This window comes from Pelophylax lessonae (assembly GCF_965119305.1).
Source record: "Pelophylax lessonae genome assembly, chromosome: 11".
Lineage (NCBI taxonomy): Eukaryota > Metazoa > Chordata > Amphibia > Anura > Ranidae > Pelophylax > Pelophylax lessonae.
Window position 1 is genome coordinate 143,165,367 of NC_138778.1, and position 24,523 is coordinate 143,189,889.

At 44.1% G+C, this 24,523-nt stretch overlaps 1 protein-coding gene across 1 annotated transcript in view; it reads right to left on the reverse strand.

Annotated features, from left to right (window-relative positions):
- LOC309566551 (lysosomal alpha-glucosidase-like) overlaps positions 1-24,523 on the reverse strand; it is a 133,583-nt gene that overhangs the window by 10,380 nt on the left and 98,680 nt on the right. Inside the window, exons 11-16 of the mRNA XM_082271732.1 lie at positions 23,060-23,177; positions 18,241-18,374; positions 17,998-18,149; positions 15,038-15,186; positions 14,822-14,963; positions 8,697-8,795 (exon numbers count right to left, since the gene is read on the reverse strand). Of these exons, the coding sequence (XP_082127858.1) occupies positions 8,697-8,795; positions 14,822-14,963; positions 15,038-15,186; positions 17,998-18,149; positions 18,241-18,374; positions 23,060-23,177 (794 nt within the window). The remainder of the gene's footprint in view (positions 1-8,696; positions 8,796-14,821; positions 14,964-15,037; positions 15,187-17,997; positions 18,150-18,240; positions 18,375-23,059; positions 23,178-24,523) is intronic.

Sequence of the window (24,523 nt, forward strand, 5' to 3'; positions counted from 1 at the left end):
CAGTGACCAGCGTGCCGCGTCCCCATCAATGCAGTGACCAGCGTGCCGTGCCCCCATCAATGCAGTGATCAGCGTGCCATGCCCCCTTCAATGCAGTGACCAGCTTGCCGTGCCCCCATCAATGCAGTGACCAGCTTGCCGTGCCCCCTTCAATGCAGTGACCAGCTTGCGGTGCCCCCTTCAATGCAGTGACCAGCTTGCCGTGCCCCCATCAATGCAGTGACCAGCGTGCCATGCCCCCATCAATGCAGAGTTACTACAGCGTGCCCCCATTCAATGCAGAGTTACTACATCCCATTCAATGCAGTGACCAGCATACCCCCATCAATGCAGTGACCAGCGTGTCGTGCCCCCATTAATGCAGTGACCAGCGTGCCGTGCCCCCATCAATGCATTGACCAGCGTGCCAGGCCCCCATCAATGCAGTGACCAGCTTGCCGTGCCCTCATCAATGCAGTGACCAGCTTGCCGTGCCCCCTTCAATGCAGTGACCAGCTTACCGTGCCCCCATCAATGCAGTGACCAGCGTGCCGTGCCCCCTTCAATGCAGTGACCAGATTGCGGTGCCCCCATCAATGCAGTGACCAGCTTGCGTGCCCCCTTCAATGCAGTGACCAGCTTGCCGTGCCCCCATCAATGCAGTGACCAGCGTGCCGTGCCCCCATCAATGCAGAGACCAGCGTGCGTGCGTGCCCCCTTCAATGCAGTATGGGCCCCCCCCCCCAAGACCAGTGCACTTACCTGGAGCCCTGGAGCAGCCGCGGCGGCTTCTTCAGTCCTGGCGGCGGCTTCTCCTGACTGTGTCCCCCGGCGGTGCGTCTCCTCCAGTCCTCCTGCCTCCTCCTTGGCCAATAGCATGGGGTTTGCCTTGCGGCCAATCAGGAAGCGTGTATTGGACGCTCTTCCTGATTGGCCAGGAGGAGGATCGGTGTGACAATAGCGAATTTTCATTCGCTATTGTCACACAATGGGTGGGCTCAGGGCGCACTGCTCTGCGCCCCGGCTCCACCCTTTGCATACGTTTCTTTTAATTACGGATTTACCCAGCAACAAAACAGACTGTTGATCTGTTTTTTTTGGGACTATTTATTCACTGCATGAGCACTATTTATTATTGTATTTATTCGCTACGAGCACAGATGTGATTTTACTGCATTTTACCTATATTATTTTAGTGCACGGAACATTATACCAAGTGTGCTTTTATATATACCTTCTGTCATTGGCACATATATTATTTATGCACTGTTTGCACTAAAACACTTTATAGACACCCCAACTAAGGAGATTAATCTATGTACTAATTTTGATATTTGTTTTTTATCAATTTACACTATAGCACTTTAGACAGGAGGGCAACATGTGCAGCTGTGCAGCACAGATGATGATGATGACATCAAAGTCTGACTAACTGTGACCTCATCAGGCCAAGCTGGCCAACATGAATGACTGACACTGTGACAGTCTCTCTCCTCTAGATGAATGTGCAGAGTCATTCTGAGTACTGAATGCACACAATGCTGTACTAAGCCAAGCCATGTGGGGTACAGAACAGACAAGTCATTACCTGGAGCAGAGAGTAGTAGAGAATATATAATTCCTTTTAGTGTGGCATTCATCAGGGTTATGGGATTTCAGATTTACAGGAACAAATCTCCACAACATGGGTCAACTGCCAATCATGTACTTCATTCTCAAGCACTTAGTATTTGCACAAAGGTATAGTGGCTCGATGAATGAATGATATTTACATGGGAAAGCCAATTCTACAATAACTTTCTGCCATCTCCAGAAGTTATAATGTCATTCCTATCATCACTAGGTATATCCAGTCCAGTCTCCCACACCTTGACAGGTGGTCACTGCTCCCTCCAGAGTCCAGACTGCAGCCCAGAAAAGCACTGCCAGTCTGCCACTGACTGACAAAGTCCCGCTCGTCTGTCCCAGCCGGGCCCGGCTTGCCTTTCTGAGTTCGGGAGTCCCGTCTGGTCCATCCCGCACACGAGGCCATACTCTGCTTGGCTCCTGAGCCCTGAACTTTTTTAGCGGCCGGCTGGCTGGCGACGGGGGCCAGAAATGCACCATGATAAAGACATCACGCACACTTGCTCAGCAACCCGCCTGGCCTCTGCCAGACCCGCCTGCGCCGAAAACACAGGTACTCCAGATATCACAATCTCGGTCTCTCGGCTGGCTCCGGAACAGCGCATGCGCAGTTCCAAAGCCAAGCTGTCACAGCCATATTTTATGGGCACTTTTCCCTGTTTACGGGCATTTACGGGCAGGGAAAAAGTGCCCAGTTTTTACGGGCTGCCCGTAAAAATATGGGCGGTTGGCAACACTGGTATGATGTCTTTTGTGTCTATCAATGCAGTAGAGCTGCACAATTAATCATTAAAAAAATGCAATCTCGATTCACACCCCCCCTCCCCCTCACGATCTTAAAACGGCCTTTCCTCGATTCATACAGAGCAGAGCTGTTCTCTGCTCACCCACAGCTGTCAAAAAAAAAGAAAAAAGAAAACATCCAGCAAATGTTTATCAACATTGCCAAGGCTGGGAGATAACTGTAAACACAATGTTTTACAATGTATCATTTGGTTATTTTAGATCAGGCATGTCCAACCTGCGGCCCGAGGGCCGCATGCGGCCCCGAACCACAGGCAATTCGGCCCACTGCCCCCTGACAATTTATTTATTTTTTTGCTGGGGAGGAAGGAAGGAAGTGGAGTCGGGGGCACGGCCACAGAGGCTTCCAACTAACTGCAGGCAGAGGCTGCCTCGGAGAGGAGGGGCGATCGGGGATCTCCTGCTTAACCGGCGGTTGCTGTCATGTCCTGCCTCCTGGACCGGCTCCTAAGATAGACAGCACATTGGTGACATCTATCATAGGAGCCGGTCCAGGAGGCAGAACTTCGTATGACAGCGGTTGCCGGGTAATCCAGCGGCTCTCCTCTCTCTTCATTGCAGACTGCATTGGATGGGCATGCATTGGTGAGGCTGCATTGGATGGGCATGCACTGGTGAGGCTTCATTGGATGGGCACTGATCAGGCTGCATTGAATGGGCACACACTAGTGAAGCTGCATTGGATGGGCATGCACTAGTGAGACTGCATTGGATAGGCACGCACTGGTGAGGCTGCATTGGATGGGCACTGGTTAGGCTGCATTGGATGGGCACTGATCAGGCTGCATTGGATGGGCATGCACTGGTGAGGCTGCATTGGATGGGCACTGATCAGGCTGCATTGGATGGGCACGCACTGGTGAAGCTGCATTGGATGGGCACTGTTTAGAATGCATTGGATGGGCATGCACTAGGCTGCTGTGGGAGACTTAGGATGTCTGCAGTCACTGCTTCCTGTATAGTTCCGGCTCTGTCACAGGCGGAGTGATATGAAATGCACTCCGTCTGTGACAGGAGACAGGAGCCATACAGAAAGCAGCAGCTCTACTCTCTACCGCAGCCTCTGCTTCCTCCAGCAGTACCCGACGTCATGATTAGCAGTACCCGCATGACCAGCATTACCCGCCAGCAGTAACCGCACCAGCAGTAACCACACCAGCAGTAACCGCCAGTGGTACCCGCCAGCAGTCTGCAAAATAAGTAGAAAAGATATGTGCATTAGCGTGTGTAAATTGTTGCAATATGGTTTTTTAATAACTAGTTGCGTTTTGTCATAATATGTCATGTCCTCGTACATACAACTAGCCCCCAGCACATAATTGTAAATATCTCAGCATGTGCAGTGTGTCTGACTCCTACCACTATGATTTCAAATCACTGAAGTGGTCATGGTGGTTAGAGTGTTCCTTTAATATCTCTCAGAAGAAGTAAAACTCTGTATACTGATTCCATTTCATTTGATCATTTGTGCTAAATTAGTGCGGGATGGGGGTGCGATGGCGTGGGTAGGGCGCGGTGGCGTTTTATTACTTATATACCTTAACTATAGTATACAGTATATTTTATTTGCGGCCCGAGAAAATGTCTCTACACTCAGTGTGGCCCAGAGAAGCCAAAAGGTTGGACACCCATGTTTTAGATCAAAGGAATGAACTTCAGTCTGTAAATGAGGTCAGTTTAACCTCTTTAACCTCTTAAAGACCCACTGTTTTTCTGACACGTGTTGCTTACAAGTTAAAATCAGTATTTTTTTGCAGAAAATTACTTAGAACCCACAAACATTATATATATATATATATATATATATATATATATATATATATATTTTAGCAGAGACCCTAGAGAATAAAATGGCGATCGTTGCAATATTTTATGTCAAACTGTATTTGCGCAGCGGTTTTTCAAACGCAATTTTTTGGAAACAAATACATTTTAATGAATTTTTTAAAATATCAACAGTAAAGTTAGCCCGATTTTTTTTGTATAATGTGAAAGATGATGTTGCGTAGAGAATCGTGATCTTTATTCAAAGCAAAAAAATTGCGATTCTCATTTTATCCAGACTCGTGCAGCTCTACAATGCAGCATCCAGATCGCATTCCACTATGTATTACAACAAATGGCTCTGAAGAATGCATGGGATCCTTATTTCTCCACCATTAGGGACAATTTTTCTTGTACATTAAGACTCGATTCACACTAATACGACTTGTCAGGCGACTTGTCAGCCTGACAAGTCGCGCTCCCTCGCGGTCCATTGACTGCTACAGGACCCGTTCTAATAGGAGCGACACAAGTCGCTCCGACTTAGAAAAAGGGTCCTGTACTACTTTGGGGCGACCTCGGAGCAACTTGCATAGAATTCCATTATGTGAAGTCCATGCAAGTCGCTCCGAAGTCGTGGTGCATGGGAATGCACAAGTCGCCCCCGAAGTAGTACAGAGTCGTGCCGCCCCAGTGTGAACTGACACTAAAAAGTAAAGAGCCCCACGTTGAAACTTCCAGAGTTGTCACCATACAGTTGCCCCTGTTGAAGAAATATCCCCTCCGTTTTGTGATGGATTTGACCACATAACCCAAAAAATATCTGCTGACAATTGCCCAGAGATTTATAGAATACATGTAGCACCCCCTAGCCTTGCTAGAGTAGGTAAATTGTCAGGCTTGGCTGGCAGCCAAGCCTGTGTTGTTTAATCTGGGTCAATTGAGTGACTCAGGGAGGGCTGGTATGACTCAGAGGCAGCATCTCTGAGGTGTCCCCCTACTTCCAGAAACAAGCAGAAGGTTCCAGAAGGATGGGATTGAAGGGGAGAAGGTGCTGTCTGGAGTGTTCTGAGGGCCCTGACCAATCCCCAACAGATGGGATGTCGGGCGGTAGGCCCCCTTAAATATTCAGGGTCAGCCCAACTGGGACAGTGTGGAGTTCAGGTGGAAGATGGAGATGGCTGTTTGAGGCCTTTGAGGGTAATTCCCTTTTCTAGGGGGTGAACTCAAGCCTGGGCTCAGGTGCGAAAGGGACCCCTACTCATGACACACTTAGGGATCCTGACCAGGATGCATGGGAGCAAGGAGAGGACAGCAGGAGAACACTGCTGGGCAAATCTCCAGGGAGTAAGACAGTCAGGAGGGCTGGTGAGTGCTGCAATCAGAGGACTGAGAGGCATGCCTGAAGGGACTGGATGCAGAGTCAGTCTGGGAGGACTGTGGAGAAGTACCCAGGATGGCTGATGAAAAGGGCAGCTGCAGCAAGATGGGCTGGCAGTGCCTGAAGAGGTGGTACTGGGATCAGCAGCCACAGGAGGAGGACAGCTGGGTACTTAGACCTTTTTTCTGCTACACTATGAAAGGGGCCTGCAGTCCATGCCTGCAAAGGGCATTTACTCTGTATCTAACTGAGACTGTGTTTGATCATCTTTTCAGTGCTAGCTGGTCGTGGGAGATGACCTCAACCTGAAAGAACAGCTTTGGGATGAATTAGAGTGCAGACTGCGAACCAGGCCTTCTCTTCAACATCAGCGCCTAACCTTACAAATTCACTTCTGGAAGAATGGTCAAACATTCCCATAGACACAGTCATAAACCCTTGTGGACAGCCTTCCCAGAAGAGTTAAAGCTGTTAAAGCTGCAAAAGATGGCCCAATTCAATATTGCTAAGGGAGGCGAGGCGAGGAGATACTAGATGCTAGAGATGCTGAGGAGAGAGCAGGATGATCGAGGCACATAAACTGACCATGCTAACAAAGATCAGCAGCCATGATAAACTTGATCAGTGGGGAAGATAGGAACAGACAGTATCAACCAGGTATTGTAAAATTGTAGGGGAGAAACGGGTAGCAACTGCAGCATTGGGTACATGTTACATGTTCCATCCTGAACATGGGTGGAACATGTAACATGTTCCCAAAGGTGAACTTTATCTTTTAACAATTTGCAACATTTGCAAAAAGTAAAAGAAAGCAACATAAAACTAGTGTGATAGTTGAAACTGTTTTTGATAAACTAACGCATCAATATTTGGTTAAATGGATGCAGTAGCAAATCTCAGGGTATACTCCCAAAAAAGCCCATCTTCATTTACAGACGTGCACCAGGCCTAAGGAATCTTATAGCCAAAAATGTTATAAATCCTCCCAAAAAGGGAACCACATTTCTACAGAGATGGGTTCTTTAGATGTGAGAAATGCAAAGGATACAGAACAACTTCAGGTTAAAAAAAAGAGAGGTTGAAACATTCACAGCAACTGATGGAAGAGAAAATAGAATACGGAACTTTATAACTCGTAGCACGCAATACATTACATATTTACTGATATGCCCATGTGGTTTGAGACATGTGGGAAGAACCACAAGATGTTTATATAAAAGAATAAATTAACATATCTACAACATAAAATGAGGATATAAAAATTATAGTGTCTCTAAACATTTTAGAACCACACACAATAAGGACCCATCCAAAGTTGAGGTTTTATGGGATAGAGAGAGTGCAACCATACTGGAGAGGAAGCGATATGCTTAATCAAATATCAAAAAATTAAACTCATTGGATATACCAGGTTAATACCCTTAGCCCTATGGGCCTAAACATAGATAGACCTTAAATGCTTTTTAAATGATTTTTGAGGAAGGAGCCATTAACAGCTAGAATAGAATAAAATATAAGTCCTATAGACAGCCCCATCTGCTTAAAAATATAAATATAGATATAGACAAAATTATACTGAGAAAGTAGCCACTAATAACAAGATTATAGTAGATTTATAGTCCAAAAAACCTAAGAAAATTGACTTATACCTTAAGAATAGAGGTGAACTATATCCACAGGGAGTTGAGTAAACAACATTAATTCAATATAGGGAACTGCATAATACAAAGCAATTCAACTTAGCTACAGTACCTTTATTCACCTAATAGAGGGACAGATAAACCAAAAATAGTGAGCAGTATTTGATATGTCCACAGGGGTAATAAAGTGATTAGGAGGCAATTTAATATTAATACTAAGGAGGATTAATGGAAATATTTTTTATTATTTTTACAATTGTAATAAAATAATTTTTTAATGATGGTGTAGTAAGCAAAATTTTAAGATTGTAACGGACCATAGGAGACGTACGGTGACAAACAGGAAGTGTCGTTTTGCATTAGGCTGCATAAAGTTTACTCCAAAATAAAATAGTATATTATTATCCCACTATATGTATAGGAGTGGTATCAACCAGTGTAAATAGCAGATATGTATAAACGTAAATTCCAATCTAGGATCTAAATACGATTCACCAACTAATTGGAACACAAAAGGGGGTATATTAGACACAGAGAAAATGGCCGCTGTATGACTTCCTGATGACGTGAATTGCGAAATGCATATGAGATATTAACTTGTCTAGGTTGGTATCGTCCAGAGACCAACTTATTCAATACAAATTTCTACACAGGATCTATTATACCCCGGCTAAGCTAGCGAAACTCTATCCCGGGCAGTCCCCAGATTGTTGGTGGTGTTCTGCCACCTATGCAGATTTTGATCATATCTTTTGGGGATGTGTTGAGATTCAGGTCTTTTGGAGGGGAGTCATGGAATGTATAGCCGAGGTGACAGATAATACATTACAGCCAGGTGTGGAGGTATGTCTTCTAGGATTAGTGAATGGATTTGCCCATAAAAAGGCTACCCGTACTCTTTTGACACTTCTACTTTACTATGCAAGGAAACTAATAATACTCTCATGGAAAAAATCTAGACCACCCACAGTAGATGCTTGGAAAGAAATGATAAATAGGACACTTTCATTGTATAAAGCTACGTATATAAACAGGGGACATTGGAAAAGTTTAATAAGGTTAGGGGCTGTTGGGTTGATAATATATGTACAGTATCAGAATGACTGGGCAGATTTTGAAGAGGGGTATGGTTGGGGTATATTGACCCATGGTGGAACAAAGGTATTTCTATATGTATTTTTATATGTAGCTAGTAATTTTTACTTATTTTTTCCTCTCCCCCACTCCTTTCGGGCTGGGTTTTGATTTGGTGAATGTATGTATTGTTCGCCCTATGTGGGGCATTTGTATATATGCATTGATATTAATTGTATTGAAATTAATAAAAAATAAGTTTATAAAAAAAAAAAAATGTCGAAATGTGCATATATCTTCAAACTTTTGTCAGGATCTGTCTTTGTAACAGGTTTAATTTAACTTAACTAGTTTGTAAAAAAAGTTATTTTATTTCCCCAATGTATAAATGTTTTATGGGAATCAGAATAAAAAGATCTACTACTTACCTGAGCTGGTATGATATAGCCACCCCTAATGTGAAAATTAACAGTGTCCAAGGGAGCTGGAAGGGTTTTCCATTCACCTTTGCTTTCAAATCCTGCACCCTGTAATATTTTTAGATAGGATGAGTATGGATTAGTTTAGAAATAAAGCTTTTAAATGTCTGGGTAGATATTTTATAACAGAATAAGAAAATACATAATTTATAAACATGCAAATTAAAATACGCGTTTTGTTTTAAAGGTATGCATTAGTGATCGACCGATATTGTTTTTTTAAAGCCGTTACCGATATTTTGGCCATTGAATATCGGTATCGGCCGATATTGGCCGATATTTTTGTACATTTAAAAAAAGTTATTTTTTTTTTCTTGACAGGTACTGTGGTGGAGGGATCTGGGGGTCTAAAATACCCCAAACCCCTCCTCTGCACTTAAAAGCATTCAAAACGCCAAGTTTGGCTGTTTTGAATGCTGTCATATTTTTTTATTTGGCGCCGAGTACCCGGAAGTGATGTCATTACATCACTTCCGGGTTTTTACATGAAGACCCGATCAGAGCCAAATGCGGCTTTGATCGGGTCTTCGGCCGACGTGCAGGCTGGTTGCCCGGGTCTCACAGTGGGACGGGAGAACCGGGCGAGCCGTGGAAGGTGGCGGGAGGGGGGACGTCCGCTCCCGCTCCTTGTAATGACAGCCAAGCGGCTTCTCAGCTGCATCGGTTGTCATTACAAGATAGCCGACCGTCGGCTATGGACACCGGTACCGGCGTGATGCCTTTAGCTGCAGGCATCACTCCGGTACAAGCACTTTCGCGAAATATCGGCAATATCGGTAACCTCAGGGGCCGATTCCGATATATCGGGGAAAGTGCATATTGGCCCCCGATATATCGGCATTGCCGATAATCGGTCGATCCCTAGTATGCATAGGCTGAAGGAGACTTAGAACATATTACAAGACAAAAGGGGAAATTTCCCAATGAAAGCTCAGACAGCAATAGTTACACTATACTGCCAAAAGTATTGGGACACCTGCCTTAACATGCACATGAACTTTAATGGCATCCCAGTCTTAGTCTGTAGGGTTCAATATTGAGTTGTTCCACCCTTTGCAGCTATAACAGCTTAAACTCTTCTGGGAAGGCTGTCCACAAGGTTTAGGAGTGTGTCTATGGGAATGTTTGACCATTCTTCCAGAAGTGCATTTGTGAGCTCAGGCACTGATGTTAGATGAGAAGGCCTGGCTTGCAATCTCCGCTCTAATTCATCCAAAAGGTGTTCTGTTGGGTTGAGGTCAGGACTCTGTGCAGGCCAGTCAAGTTCCTCCACCCCAAACTCGCTCATCCATGTCATTATGGACCCTACTTTGTGCACTGGTGCGCAGTCATGTTGGAACAGGAAGGACCATCCCCAAACTTTTCCCACAAAGTTGGGATCATGAAATTGTCCAAAATGTCTTGGTTTGCTGATGCCTTAAGAGTTCCCTTCACTAGAACTAAGGGGTCAAGCCCCAACCCCTGAAAAACAACCCCACCTCCTACTCTGCCCTCCACCAAATGATTTGGACCAGTGCACAAAGCAAGGTCCATAAAGACACGGATGAGCGAGTTTGGGATGGAGGAACTTGACTGGCCTGCCTGACCTGAACTTGATAGAACACCTTTGGGATAAATTAGAGCAGAGAATGCGAGCCAGACCAGTTCGTCCACATCAGTGACTGGCCTCAAAAATGCTCTTCTGGAAGAATGGTCAAACATTCCCATAGACACACTCCTAAACCTTGTGGGCAGCCTTCCCAGAAGAGTTGAAGCTTTTAAAAGTTGCAACGGATGGAAAAACTCAATATTGAACCCTATGGACTAAGACTGGGATGCCAATAAAGCTCATGTGCGTGTAAAGGCAGGCGTCCCAATACTTTTGGTAATATAGTGTATTAAAAAAGAAAGAAGCAACAGTGCTTCACTGCAAAAGCCACAATGTTTGATGATTCCCATAAGAAAATGGAAATAGAGGAAAAAGGGTTGTTGTGACCTTAGAAGGTGAAGCAGAAAGAAATCTGTTGCATTAATCAGTATACAGTGGGTACGGAAAGTATTCAGACCCCCTTAAATTTTTCACTCTTTGTTATATTGCAGCCATTTGCTAAAATCATTTAAGTTCATTCTTCTTCCTCATGAATGTACACATAGCACCCCATACTGACAGAAAAACACAGAATTGTTGACATTGTTGCAGATTTATTAAAAAAGAAAAACTGAAATATCACATGGTCCTAAGTATTCAGACCCTTTGCTGTGACACTCATATATTTAACTCAGGTGCTTTCCATTTCTTCTGATCATCCTTGAGATGGTTCTACACCTTCATTTGAGTCCAGCTGTGTTTGATTATACTGATTGGACTTGATTAGGAAAGCCACACACCTGTCTATATAAGACCTTCCAGATCACAATGCATGTCAGAGCAAATGAGAATCATGAGGTCAAAGGAACTGCCTGAAGAGCTCAGAGACAGAATTGTGGCAAGGCACAGATCTGGCCAAGGTTACAAAAAGATTTCTGCTGCACTTAAGGTTCCTAAGAGCACAGTGGCCTCCATAATCCTCAAATGGAAGATGTTTGGGATGACCAGAACCCTTCCTAGAGCTGGCTGTCCGGCCAAACTGAGCTATCGGGGGAGAAGAGCCTTGGTGAGAGAGGTAAAGAAGAACCCAGAGATCACTGTGGCTGAGCTCCAGAGATGCAGTCAGGAGATGGGAGAAAGTTGTAGAAAGTCAACCATCACTGCAGCCCTCCACCAGTCGGGGCTTTATGGCAGAGTGGCCCGACGGAAGCCTCTCCTCAGTGTAAGACACATGAAAGCCCGCATGGAGTTTGCTAAAAAACACCTGAAGGACTCCAAGATGGTGAGAAATAAGATTCTCTGGTCTGATGAGACCAAAATAGAACTTTTTGGCCTTAATTCTAAGTGGTATGTGTGGAGAAAACCAGACACTGCTCATCACCTGTCCAATACAGTCCCAACAGTGAAGCATGGTGGTGGCAGCATCATGCTGTGGGGGTGTTTTTCAGCTGCAGGGACAGGACGACTGGTTGTCGAGGGAAAGATGAATGCGGCCAAGTACAGGGATATCCTGGACAAAAACCTTCTCCAGAGTGCTCTGGACCTCAGACTGGGCCGAAGGTTTACCTTCCAACAAGACAATGACCCTAAGCACACAGCTAAAATAACGAAGGAGTGGCTTCACAACAACTCCGTGACTGTTCTTGAATGGCCCAGCCAGAGCCCTGACTTAAACCCAATTGAGCATCTCTGGAGAGACCTAAAAATGGCTGTCCACCAACGTTTACCATCCAACCTGACAGAACTGGAGAGGATCTGCAAGGAGGAATGGCAGAGGATCCCCAAATCCAGGTGTGAAAGACTTGTTGCATCTTTCCCAAAAAGACTCCTGGCTGTATTAGATCAAAAGGGGGCTTCTACTAAATACTGAGCAAAGGGTCTGAATACTTAGGACCATGTGATATTTCAGTTTTTCTTTTTTAATAAATCTGCAACAATGTCAACAATTCTGTGTTTTTCTGTCAATATGGGGTGCTATGTGTACATTCATGAGGAAGAAGAATGAACTTAAATGATTTTAGCAAATGGCTGCAATATAACAAAGAGTGAAAAATTTAAGGGGGTCTGAATACTTTCCGTACCCACTGTAGTTATGGATCTAAAACGTCTGCTAAAAGTATATGAATTGGCACTTCTTTGTTTTAGGTATCATAGAGCAGGGGGAGAACCTCTGCCAGGTTTTTATCGATATATGTGTCTCTGGTGAAAGAAATTGCCCTGTTTGTCCTGGAGAAAAACAGAAAGGCATAGGAAACCCGAACTTTTACAGCTGACTCTGGAACAAGAGTGAAAAGAAAAACCTTCCACTGGGCACAGCTGTTTTGGTGATAAGCAGGGAATTCTTTTCACTTTGTAGGAATTTTGTTTCACTTCCTGTTGTGTTTTAAATAGTGAAGAGGAATCTCTCCAATAGGACACAATCAATAAATAAACTGAGGGGTGTTTCAATCCCTAGCCTATCCAACCTCAAGGAACCTTGGAAAACATTTTAAGATCTCGAGCTTGTGGTACATTAGTGTGATCAGTTGTAGATATAGCAATAAATATGTAGATTCAACAAACACTAAAACAGAACTAAATGCTAAAATATAAATGACAAAGTCACAAAAAAAGCAGAATTTGAATCGTGTTCTGTGATAACAGCAATAACTTTTCAATGGTGCTCACTGCAGACCTCACTCTGCATTAGAGCTGGGTGCAAAACACCAACTTTGCATTGGTGTTCAGAGAAAACATTTAGCTTTGCATTGGTGCTCAGAAATAAAAACCTTTAGATTTGCACTGGTGTTCAGAGAAAAATGTTTATGCTGTGTAATAGCTAAATATGCCAGAAGCCGGTGGCCATCTCCTTTTCTTTTACTACCCTTGCCCAGGAATCCTCAGCTGTCACAGGAGGCCTATCTTTCCTTTCTTACCTACCAGGCTGTGCACTACCTGCACCTTCTCACCTCCCACACTGACCTCCTCCTTGCATGGGTTATACAGGAGAGGGGTTTCCACTGTGCAAGTGCCAGGGACCACGCAGGCAGGGACCATATTTTTACAAGGACTTTGGGCAGCGAATGGTTTCAGGGCGATGGGGACTCTTGGTGTGACATCACCAGACAGCCGGAATTATAAGCCTATGCTTACAGTTCTGGCCTCCTGATGACATCACATGAAATGTACCCTTCGTCCTGATATCAAATAGCGATAGCTGCAGGGGAAAAAGTGAAACCAATGTTCGACAAATACAAATCTGCCACAATGGCATTGGAACCCCTTTAGAACTAGCGTTTCCACAGGACCCCAATTGAAAAACCCAGCTTTTTATCATCTTTTGGATCTAATAGGGACAAAGCATGCTCAGCTCTTTAATTCCATAAAAACTTTTATATACATTTACTATTGGAATTCTTTTTTGTATTAGCAGAATTAATGAACATGAAGCTGGCCTAGATATTAGACATAACCTTTGCCAAACAATACCTTTGTCCAGGGCTTTTTTTTCTTAAGGAATAGGTGCCGGAACTCCCCCCTTTTGAATCCTCCCTTGTCTCCGCCCCCTACCCACCTCTTAGCACTGTCCCTTGGTCCCCCTCTTAGCCACCTTCCAGTACTGCCCCCAGTATCGTTTTGTGGTGCTAAAAATTTTTTGGAATTTGTTCTTGTCACAAGAAAAGCAGTAAAATAGATCCCCTGGAGCCAGCAACTATAGATCCCCCCCAGCAACAATTGTTCCCCCACACAACAATAGACCCCCCCACGCAGCAACAATGGACCACCCACAACAAAATAGCACCCCCAGCAAAAAAAAGATCCACCCCAGCAACATTAGACTCCCAGCAGCAACAATAGATCTCCAAGCAGCCAGCATCTATAGACCCTCCAACAGCAACAACCGACTTTCAAGCAGCCAGCAACAACAGACCTCTCCCTCAACAATAGATCCCTACCAGCAACATAAATCCCCCAGCACCCAATTTACCTCACCACCAGCAACAACAGATCCTCACACAAAAAAAAATAGATCCCCCAGCAGCCAGCATCAATGGACCCTCCAGCACACCCCTTGCTATTATAGACCCTCCAGCACACCTCTTCCTATTACATACATTTGGTGCTGGAGGTGCCGGAACTGCGTTCCCCCGCGTTCCCGCTGAAAAAAAGCCCTGCCTTTGTCCAAGTAAAGGTTTTGACTTCCATAAAGTCTTATATGTGCACTCTGTGGCTTCTATGGGGATTTGAAATCTGCTTTTTCCTACTCTACTAGGTCTTTTGAGTTAACATACTGCTTTGAGCTGAAAATTAACAGTGTACATGATGAGAAGAACCACCAAGGATGTTCAATGGGACATCTGGGGACATCAAGGGGACCCCTGTTTAGATACTGTACAAGGGCTCTAGGGTTCTTTGACAGGTATGTTTGTGGAAGAAACTCAACATAGCCATTGCATTATGGAACATGTTTCATTACAGATCTTCCAGCCTATTATCCTGTAATATAGTATATAAAATTAGAGCTCACCCCGACTGGACTGTACCACATTCCAGCAGGAAAATATCCTGTCACTGAGGTTTTTCCCTGCTCCACAACTGGGGTGATCAGAAGAGCCTCTCCCCACATGAACTGGCGGTCAATTGTCCATGTGTATTGGTCATGAGGGAACCTGAAGGAGACAAAGCAGAAGGTAATGAACCCACATCTAAACAAGCCGAAAACGTAATCTGATAAGGTACTCACTCCATAAATGGGGCTCGGACCACAGTTTCCCCAGACGTGTGAGATTTATAAAACAATGTGTACATATAGGGAAGCAGCATATATCTTGCTAGTGTAGCTTTTCGTATCGCATCCACAGCGTCTTTGCTGAAAACATATGGTTCTTGGGACTACAATGGAGGAAATAAAAACCATTACAAAGTAGACACATAAATTGGTCAGATTTTATCTTAGACATGTATATACAGGCATATCCCACTTTTAAGTACACAATGGGACCAGAGCATGTATGTAAAACGAAAATGTACTTAAAGTGAAGCAATAGCTTTTTGTCATTTCTTAATGCATGTAAATACACTAACTCCATAGGAAATCTTGGTCAGCTTGACATGGCATTGCTCCCGAACCATAAGTGACAAGGACACCAAACTTGGGGAGCATGTTAAGGGGATCCAGGACTAGGACATGGTAGATTACCTAGGCAAGCTGGCCAGCCACAAATAGGATATGTTGTAGTCCTGGGTCCCCTCTTGGTGCTCCCTAAGTTTTGTATTCCTGTCACTTATGGTTTGGGAGTAGTGCCATGTCAAGCTGACCAAGATTTCCCATAGACGCCAATGTTAAAAACCGGGAGTAGTGCCATGCCAAGCTGACCAGGCTGCGTCCGTACTTGCGAGTGTACGTAAAGCGAGTGTACTTAAAACGGGGTATGCCTGTAATCTGTTTTTTTTCATCTCCTGTTAAAAAAAATTCCTGTAAAAGCATATTGAGCAAAGATGGCAGAAGACCGGAGCAGCTTTGGTTCAACATCATATATGATGGATATTTATTACTATGGCTTAAGCTATTGTGTAGCGCTGAAATAAATAGAAACCTTGTGTACGTTTGGAAATGTATGATAAACATTTTGGAGGAAATGCTTTGATCCAGAGACATAAATGCAAATTAACAAAATAATGCCAAGGGAAATTATGCTAAACTTTAAGAGAACCTGTTATTTCTCCATGCAAGCTAAAGCAACACATTTAGCTAACCACTGGCCTTTCCAGTCAACAACATAGACCAACCATACTCCTCTTCCTTTTGCACCCCATGTGTAAGCTCCAAGTCATGATTCAGAGTTTACACAGGGCTAATGAATATCTTCCTTCTTCCATGTGATAGCACTAGGTGCCCAAGCAGCCAATAACAAAGTGCCAGCGCTATCATATGGGAGGCAGGGTAAGGAGTCAGATTCTCAACCCATACTTAGAAGCAGTGCCGGGACAAGGTCATCCAGCGCCCAGGGCAAGGATGCCAAACTGCGCCCCTGCCCTTCCCTTAGGGTTAGGGCCAAGGCGCCCATCCCTGCAATAAACCATTACACCCAGGGTAACTTCCCCTCCTGCCCACCCCTTGTCCCGGCCCTGCTTAAAAGTATGGGGTATTTCTCTTTGGAATGTATACTGGAGGAGGGTGGCAGTTGAATAAACCCGTTTCTCAGGCCTGCATGGGCAATGCACATATTTACTGTAAAGTAGACATTTACTTCTTGAAGCAGAACTCTAGCCAAAAATAAGAAGATAGAAATGAACAGTCTAATGAAAGATAAAATAACAAAAACATCTTGTGCTGCAATATTCACCTTCAATCAGAAAATTAACTTTGCAGAGCCTTTTCTATCACTAGATGTCCTCAGTCTACTGGCTAGCATCATTTTGCCTTGCCTCCTCTGAGCCCAGGGCATCCTGGACCCACCCAGCATGTAACTGGACAGTGAAAGGAAAAGCAGCACAATGATGAACTCATCTCTCTGTCGCTCTGCTCTTTCCACCTATCAACATGCTTCCGGTCAGCACATGAACTGATTGGCCCCTTGTGCTGCAACTTCCTCTTACTCTCCAGCCCTGTATATCTGCCCAGAGTTGAGCTTTAACTTGTTATTTTCCACAAACACTCTGTCCTGGATTTCTCGTTTGCTATGGTTAATAATTCAGATACCTAAACCTATGTGATATGTGTAGCACCCTCCTAGGTAGGTGCTAGTGAGAGAGTATAGTTTTGAGCTCTGTCTGCTTAGCAGAGGAGCTGCAGGTAAATCTATATTGTTCTCTGCCTATCAGAGAGCAGGATCTGTAAGTGAGGTCTGCTCATTGTGCTCAGTATGCGATTCATTCAGTCTGAAGAGTGTTTCACGCTGGTCCAATAGGGAGGCATGTTGGACAGTGGAAGGAAACATGACCAGTGGGTTCATAGGCTTTTGATACCTTGTGATTGGCAGAGGGCAGGTTGCCTCAGTGAATTCTGGGATACTGTATAAAAGTCAGGAACACATGTGCTGCAGGGTCTTTGGCTGGAGAGCAGAGTCCCGGAGGGAGGGGGCGGCTGCATCCTCCTCTGTAGAGGTGTAATGTGGTCGCAGGAGGTTGTCCTGAAGACCAGAGGAGCGGTTGAGAGGAGCTGAACCCAGAGGTCCAGGAGAGCTGACTGAGAGGAGAGACACTGGAGATCCTAGGACTGCAGTATTATGTCAAGGAGCCTGACCTGAGGGGGGCCACCCCTGCTCATAGGATAGTCAGTGGACTGGTCTCAGCAGAGAAAGAGGAAGAAGATACTGGGGAGAGTGTCCTGAAGATAATTGTTTTTTCACCAAGTTGTCTGAGGAAAAAAGACTCAATCCAAATTCATCCAAAGTGGCAGGGTGAATCAACAACTTGGCTGTATCAGAAGATAGGAGTCCTCAACATTGTCTATAGTTAAACTGAAGTATCCTCCTCTCCCCAATTTACAATAAACCACAAAACAACCAAATACCCCTGGACTAAATATTGGAGTGAGCCGAGAGGAGGAATTAAGAAATTGTATCATGACTGTGTGCTAGTAACTTAGGGGGACCCGCAGAGTGAATAATTGGCAGTTCCGATGGGGGCAGTGCTACATATGAAAAAGCCAATCATTTGGCTTTATAAAGGCACTAATGAAGACCTAGTTCTGTTTCTTACCTTTGCATCTTTAGTGTTGTGATTTCTCATGAATGGATAAAAAGCTCCAACTTGGCTCCAGCGTACACATAGTTCTTCTGAGGCATCCCCAACAAATCCACAGAGGTCGGCCCCCACTAGAGGGATCCCATAGATATTACACAGTACGATAGCTGAAATAAAAAAATAAAACAAGGCTGATAGTAAGATTGTTAGTGTACAAAATTAACATAATGGATCCCACAGTAATCAAAGCTAATTTACCCGGTATTGTGTAGTAAAGCTGCTCCCAGGTGCTTTCTAGATCTCCTGTCCAGTGTCCTGCATAGCGCCCAAGAGTGGGGAAATTGGATCGAGAGATCACAAAAGGACGTTTGTTACGAATTTTCACCAATGCACTGATATAAAATATATAAAATATTTAATTACAATTTTTTTTTACTAAGACGTTTTATGATAATGATAATCACAGAGCAGAAACATATGCTGACAAAAAATCCATAAAAAAGACTGAGCAGTAAAAAGAAGAATCACTAACTGATTTGCTATCTTATATATACGGTACATTTAAATTCTAAAGAGTAAAAGGTTTTTAATTCACTGTAGGGCTCTTGGACTTAACATGTGGCCTAAGGGGCAATATGTGGCCTCTTGGTACATTTTGGCAGTTGCTGGGGCCCCCTATACCTTGCAAGTTGATAACTATTGCTACAGGACTGGGGTACTGCATTTAAGTTCATGGTGGTCTGGTCAGAAAGATGTTCTTTTAGCAGATGTCTAAATCTCATGTTTGTGCTATGACATTACAGACCCCCCCTACCCCCCACTTTAAATCACAGTCTCCCCTTTACATTAGTGACCTCAGCCTCTATCACACCATGACCCCCCTTCATATCACAACTTTCCCCCTTTACATTGTTGTATCTAGTTCCCACTTCCCATCATAGCCCCCTTTTACAGCCGTGTCTTCAGTCCCCCCTTCCCATCAAAGAACCCTCCCGTTAGATCATGTCCCCCCTTTATATCAGTATCCTCAGTCCCCCCTCACATCATACTCCCCACTCTTTACATTACAGCCCCCCCCCTAATGTACATCACATTCCCTCTTTACATACCATACTTTTATACTTACAGGACCTTAACAGCAGAGCCCTGAGCACCTCTTCACATCACAATCCCCCCCCTTTACATTACTGTCCTCAACAACCTCCCCCCCTCTTACATCACAGTTACCCCTCCCACCTAACATCACAGTCTACTTCATATCATAGTCCCCCCTTCTTACATCACAGCCTTTCTTTAGCATCGCAGCCCCCCCCCACCCTTTTACATTACATTCCAATCCTCTTAACATCCCAGCCCCCATCCCTTACAACCCAATACTCTTCATATCACAGCCCCCCATCCCTTACATCGCAATCGCCTTCATATCATAGTCCCTACCTTACATCACAGTTATCTTCACATCAACAGCCCCCTCATTCTTTACATACCAAACCCCTTCACAACACAAACCCCCCAACTTACATCACAGTATCCCCACCCTATGCACAAATAGGCAGGGACTCTACAAAAATGCTGCTTAATGCTGGTTAACGCTTGCTGACACTGATTAGCGCTGTCTGACGCTGGTCACGGCTAGGCCGCTTACTATGACTTCACCTCTGACTGCGGAAAAGTTCTTTGAGCCCCCTGAGGTACTCCTTCCTAGGGTAGCTGACTTGTAGTGCAATCTGTATCGCTGAACACTTCAGGGCCCTCCTGGCGCCCCCTTTAATCCCCAAAATTCAGGACTTGGCACCCCCTTTACTCTTCTCTCCGTGTTAGCTGGCTCCAGGATCCCCCTTGACCTCTCTGGAGTGGTCCCCTGTCCTAGGCAGACCCCTCGGGTAGATCTTAAGTACTCAGGACACTGTTTTTCCAGAAGATCTCTGCCCAGCAGCTCCACTCGGTCAGAACACTCTGGATCCTCTGCAGCCCAGCTCAACCTCTGGCCCCTAGGCCAACTGCCCAGACCACCTTCACACTTCAACAGCAAGAGAGACAACCAACTAGGAAGGGAGCATGTGACAGAGGGTCTTTTGGTGGGAGCATCAGTCCCAGGAGGAGGTGACGGTTGTCTCTCTTCCTGTTGAAGTGTGAAGGTGGTCTGGGCAGTTGGCCTAGGGGCCAGAGGTTGAGCTGGGCTGCAGAGGATTCAGAGTGTTCTGACCGAGTGGAGCTGCTGGGCAGAGATCTTCTGGAAAAACAGTGTCCTAAGTACTTAAGATCTGCCCGAGGGGTCTGCCTAGGAAAGGGGACCATTCCAGAGAGGTCAAGGGGGATCCTGGAGCCAGCTAACCAGGAGAGTAGAGTAAAGGGGGTGCCAAGTACTAAAGTCCTGAAGTTTGGGGATTAAAGGGGGCGCCAGGAGGGCCCTGAAGTGTTCAGCGATACAGATTGCACTACAAGTCAGCTACCCTAGGAAGGAGTACCTCAGGGGGCTCAAATGACTTTTCCACAGTCAGAGGTGAAGTCATAGTAAGCGGCCTAGCCGTGACCAGCGTCAGACAGTGCTAATCAGTGTCAGCAAGCGTTAACCAGCATCAAGCAGCATTTTTGTAGAGTCCCTGCCTATTTGTGCATAGTTCAGTTGTTAGAGTACCCCACTCATCCCTTCTCCCATCCAAGTTCTCAAATAAACCTAAAAACTCAAAGAAACTGGACTGGTTCTTGTCTGAGGTGTTCACACTTGGGAAACATGCTTAAAGGTACTACTGTTGCTAGTGGTAACCCAGGGGGACCCACACTCAGCAGCTCCCTTGGGAGTAGTGCTACATTTACATTATTTTTTCTATCCTGATTGTCAATAGGGAATAATCACTATCATGATTCACTATAATGTATAATCATTGATAACACTATCTGCATTATCTGCAAGACCCTGTTTTATGTATGTGATACATATGAATGTATCTTGGCTTTAGACCACGTTTATCCATAAGTATAAATCTTTCAGCATTAGGTTGATGACATGTCTGAGCCCTTTACTTTATCTTCATTTTGTTCTGTACCGTATACTTTTTAAAACATTTTTATAGAATAATAACTCTATATTATAGGTTCTTCATGTAAGCTGCAAATGGATGTGAACATTTGCATACAGAACTTGTATACAATTTCCTTTTAATGTTTTTAACCACTTGCCTACTGGGCACTTTTACCCTCTGGAAGAGAAGGAAAGAGGAGCAGCGCCAATCTAAGTGCAGCAATGGTACAACAGGCTTTGCCTGATGAAGGAGCATGCATGATCTGAATGCGTGCATGGACACAGCCTTGAATACATTCAGACACCAGCCTGACAGTTTCCTCCCACACCTCTCCTTCCGACCTGGGCCCCCGGGAACCACTGGCGCCACCAGAAACGAGGACACATTACAGCTGCTTCTCCGGATCTCTGTCCACCACAAGGCTGCTACTTTCGGATGTGCCCATGATATTGACTTTCTAGTGAGTGCATTACTTTCTTCAATAACTTTGTTGTACCATTGCTGAACTTAGATTGGCGCTGCTCCTCTCTCCTTCTCTTCCAGTGTTACAGAGTACTTTCTCCTCTATAGCTGACTGCCTAACAAGTGCACTACAATCTAAGGCTTATCAACTACTATACACATTAAGGACTTGCCCCCATCCCCCCCTCCCAGTTCTTTTTGATCCATTTAATTAATTCTCTCAGCCAGTGGTGTTTCTGCTCCAGCTACAGATGTCCTAGCACTTCAATTAATATTTGATTGTTCAGTTTTACCCAGTTCCTGCCAAGGTCAATTTTCAGCTTTGAGAGCTGTCGTACTTTGAAGGACAATTGCGCTGTACCCAAATGAAATTTTGTGATTTTTTTTTTGGGCAGATAGAGCTTTCTTTTGGTGGTATTTATTTAATTTAGTTTTTTTTTTTTTCGCTAAACAGATTAAAAAAGACAGAAAATTTTGAAAAAAATAATGTTTTTCTTAGTTTCTGTTATAAAATTTTGTAAATAAGTCAATTTTCTCCTTCACTGGAGTGTGCTAATGAGGCTCATGTCATGGGTGCTTTGGGGCAGAGCCCCCCCTGCCCCAAAGCACCAATAGGGGGGAGGCTACTTGCGCGTCCCCTCCCCTTTTCTCATTTGTTGGGCTGCATGCTCTGATAAGGGTCTGGTATGGATTTTGGGGGGGATCCCACGCTGTTTTTTTCTTTATTTTTTTTAATAGCCAGGTGCCAGGAATTGTAACCAAGGGATTTGACTCATTTTTGCTGTAGCATGTTTTACAGGCACGCTAAGGGGACCCTCCAGGCACTATATTTAAAGCAAAATATAGGAAATTTTGTCTGGAAATAGGACCCAAGGGCACCACATCCCAATTGATGAAATAGAAAAACTCAACCACCCATAGAATTGGAGGGAAGGAAGAGAGAATTGGGTTGGGGATTTTTCAGGTGCCAATAAACAGATAAATGATTTAAAATATACAAAATGTATTGTTGAATTGTATTAAAATGAAAAAACGAAAAAGGACAAAAAATTAAAAGACACATCCCCCTAAGGGATTGCTACTCCGTGATATCAATATACATATTTTGCATATGAATTGATTATACATGCAGCTCAGAAATTGATTTTAATATTATATGCCTTTCACTTTTTGTCCTTTTTTGTTTTTTCATTTTAATACAATTCAACAATAAATTTTGTTTATTTTAAATCATTTATCTGTTTATTGGCACCTGAAAAATCCCCAACCCAATTCTCTCTTCCTTCCCTCCAATTCTATGGGTGGTTGAGTTTTCCTATATGTAAAGCAATTTTTCATTTTTATTGTTGTACTTTAAGCATTATTAAAATCACTGCTCCTGAAAAAACTATAATTTTTTTTTCATTAAAACGGTATTGATACATGTCCCCCAGGGCAGTACCCGGATCCCCATACCCCTTTCATGGCCAGTTACTTGCATATAGGCCTTCAAAAGGAGCACTTTTGATTTTTTAATCGGAGTTCTGCTGTGAACCAAACAGGGGGGTGTTTGGCCCATCCCTATTGATAACATTAAATTACCATTTACTTACTCATGAGTTGCTATTGCTTCAAACAGTCCATACATATTATGAAGATTGTAGTGTGATGAGATATTCTGATGGCTGGAGGCACAGATGGTGGTATCACGTAACACTTTCCCAACAACATCTGTAAGATAGATGAACACAGATAGTGAAAGCAAACACAAGTCAATAAAATTGCATGAAAATATTACACAACATTTTACATTTTAAACATTACATTAGAGCTCTGTTCACATCTCCATGCACCATGAATGTGCAGAATCCCGTGCTTTAGCGCACATTCCCAGAAAGCTTGAAAAATGCACATCGCACTTGGGGTGCCATTAATTGTTAGTGCAAAAAATGCACTAACCAGAATGCTGGAAAATGCTACATGAGCTACTTTCACGCTTTAGTTGTGCAAACGCGTGTTACCAATACGCTAGTTGTAATTGGGGTCTTATTGTACATGAGATTTCTGTTTCTAAAAAGCCAAGTAAAAGTATCTGACTAACAATTCAGCCAAGTGCTTACTCCGAAGGGGAAGACTGGCGTGCTGCTCTCCTCAGGCAGGGAACTCCAACATGGGTACATAAAAGAAAAGAAAAAGGAGGCGCAAACACCTAGTGCATTACCCGTGGTCACTATTTATAAAATTTTATTAAAATGCCAAATGCATACTCACAGACATGAAGATAATAAAAGCGTGTTACAAGAATCCACTACACATGAACTGGAACATGTCCTTGAAGATAGGACCGCTAACGCGTTTCGGGAGTCAAGCTCCCTTCCACCAGAGCTTGGTGTTTTTACTAACCTCTCAAATTAAATAATTTAACAATATCTGCAATTTAAGGCTCAGTCCAGGCAAAGACACAGCTAAAGTACATATATGGCATAGACAGCTATTCTGCATGACAGCTTCCCACTGTCAATGGTTGTTAAAGTGGTTGTAAAGCCACTATGTTATGTTCATACAATCCCCTGTGTTAGATAACATTATGTGCCCCAGTGTATGTTCTTTATAAAAAAAAAAAAGCCTCTTTAAACCTTATTTCAGAGCGGCACTCACATGACTGCCCTCTGCTATCCTCTGCCGATCTGACAACTTCAGCGGAGAATCCCCCGCTGACGTCAGCTGGGAGGAGAGGAGGTTAGCGGTGGGCGGTCCCGTAAAATAATAAGCGGTGCTCTAAAATAAGGTATAAAGTGGCATATTTTTTATAAAGAACATACACAGGGGCCCATAACATTATCTAACACAGGGGATTGTATGAACATAACAAAGTTGTTTTAGGAGCAGGAGGGGCGGGGAGCAGATCAGCAGAGACTAGCTGACAGGCAGGGAGGGGGAGCGAGGAGAGCAGCGGGATGATGGAGGCACGTAAACTGACTGTGGAATCAGGGCTCAGCAGCCATGATAAATGTGATCAGCTTACAGGGGGGAAAGGCAGCAACAGACAGGATCAACCAGGTTTTTTAAATGATAGA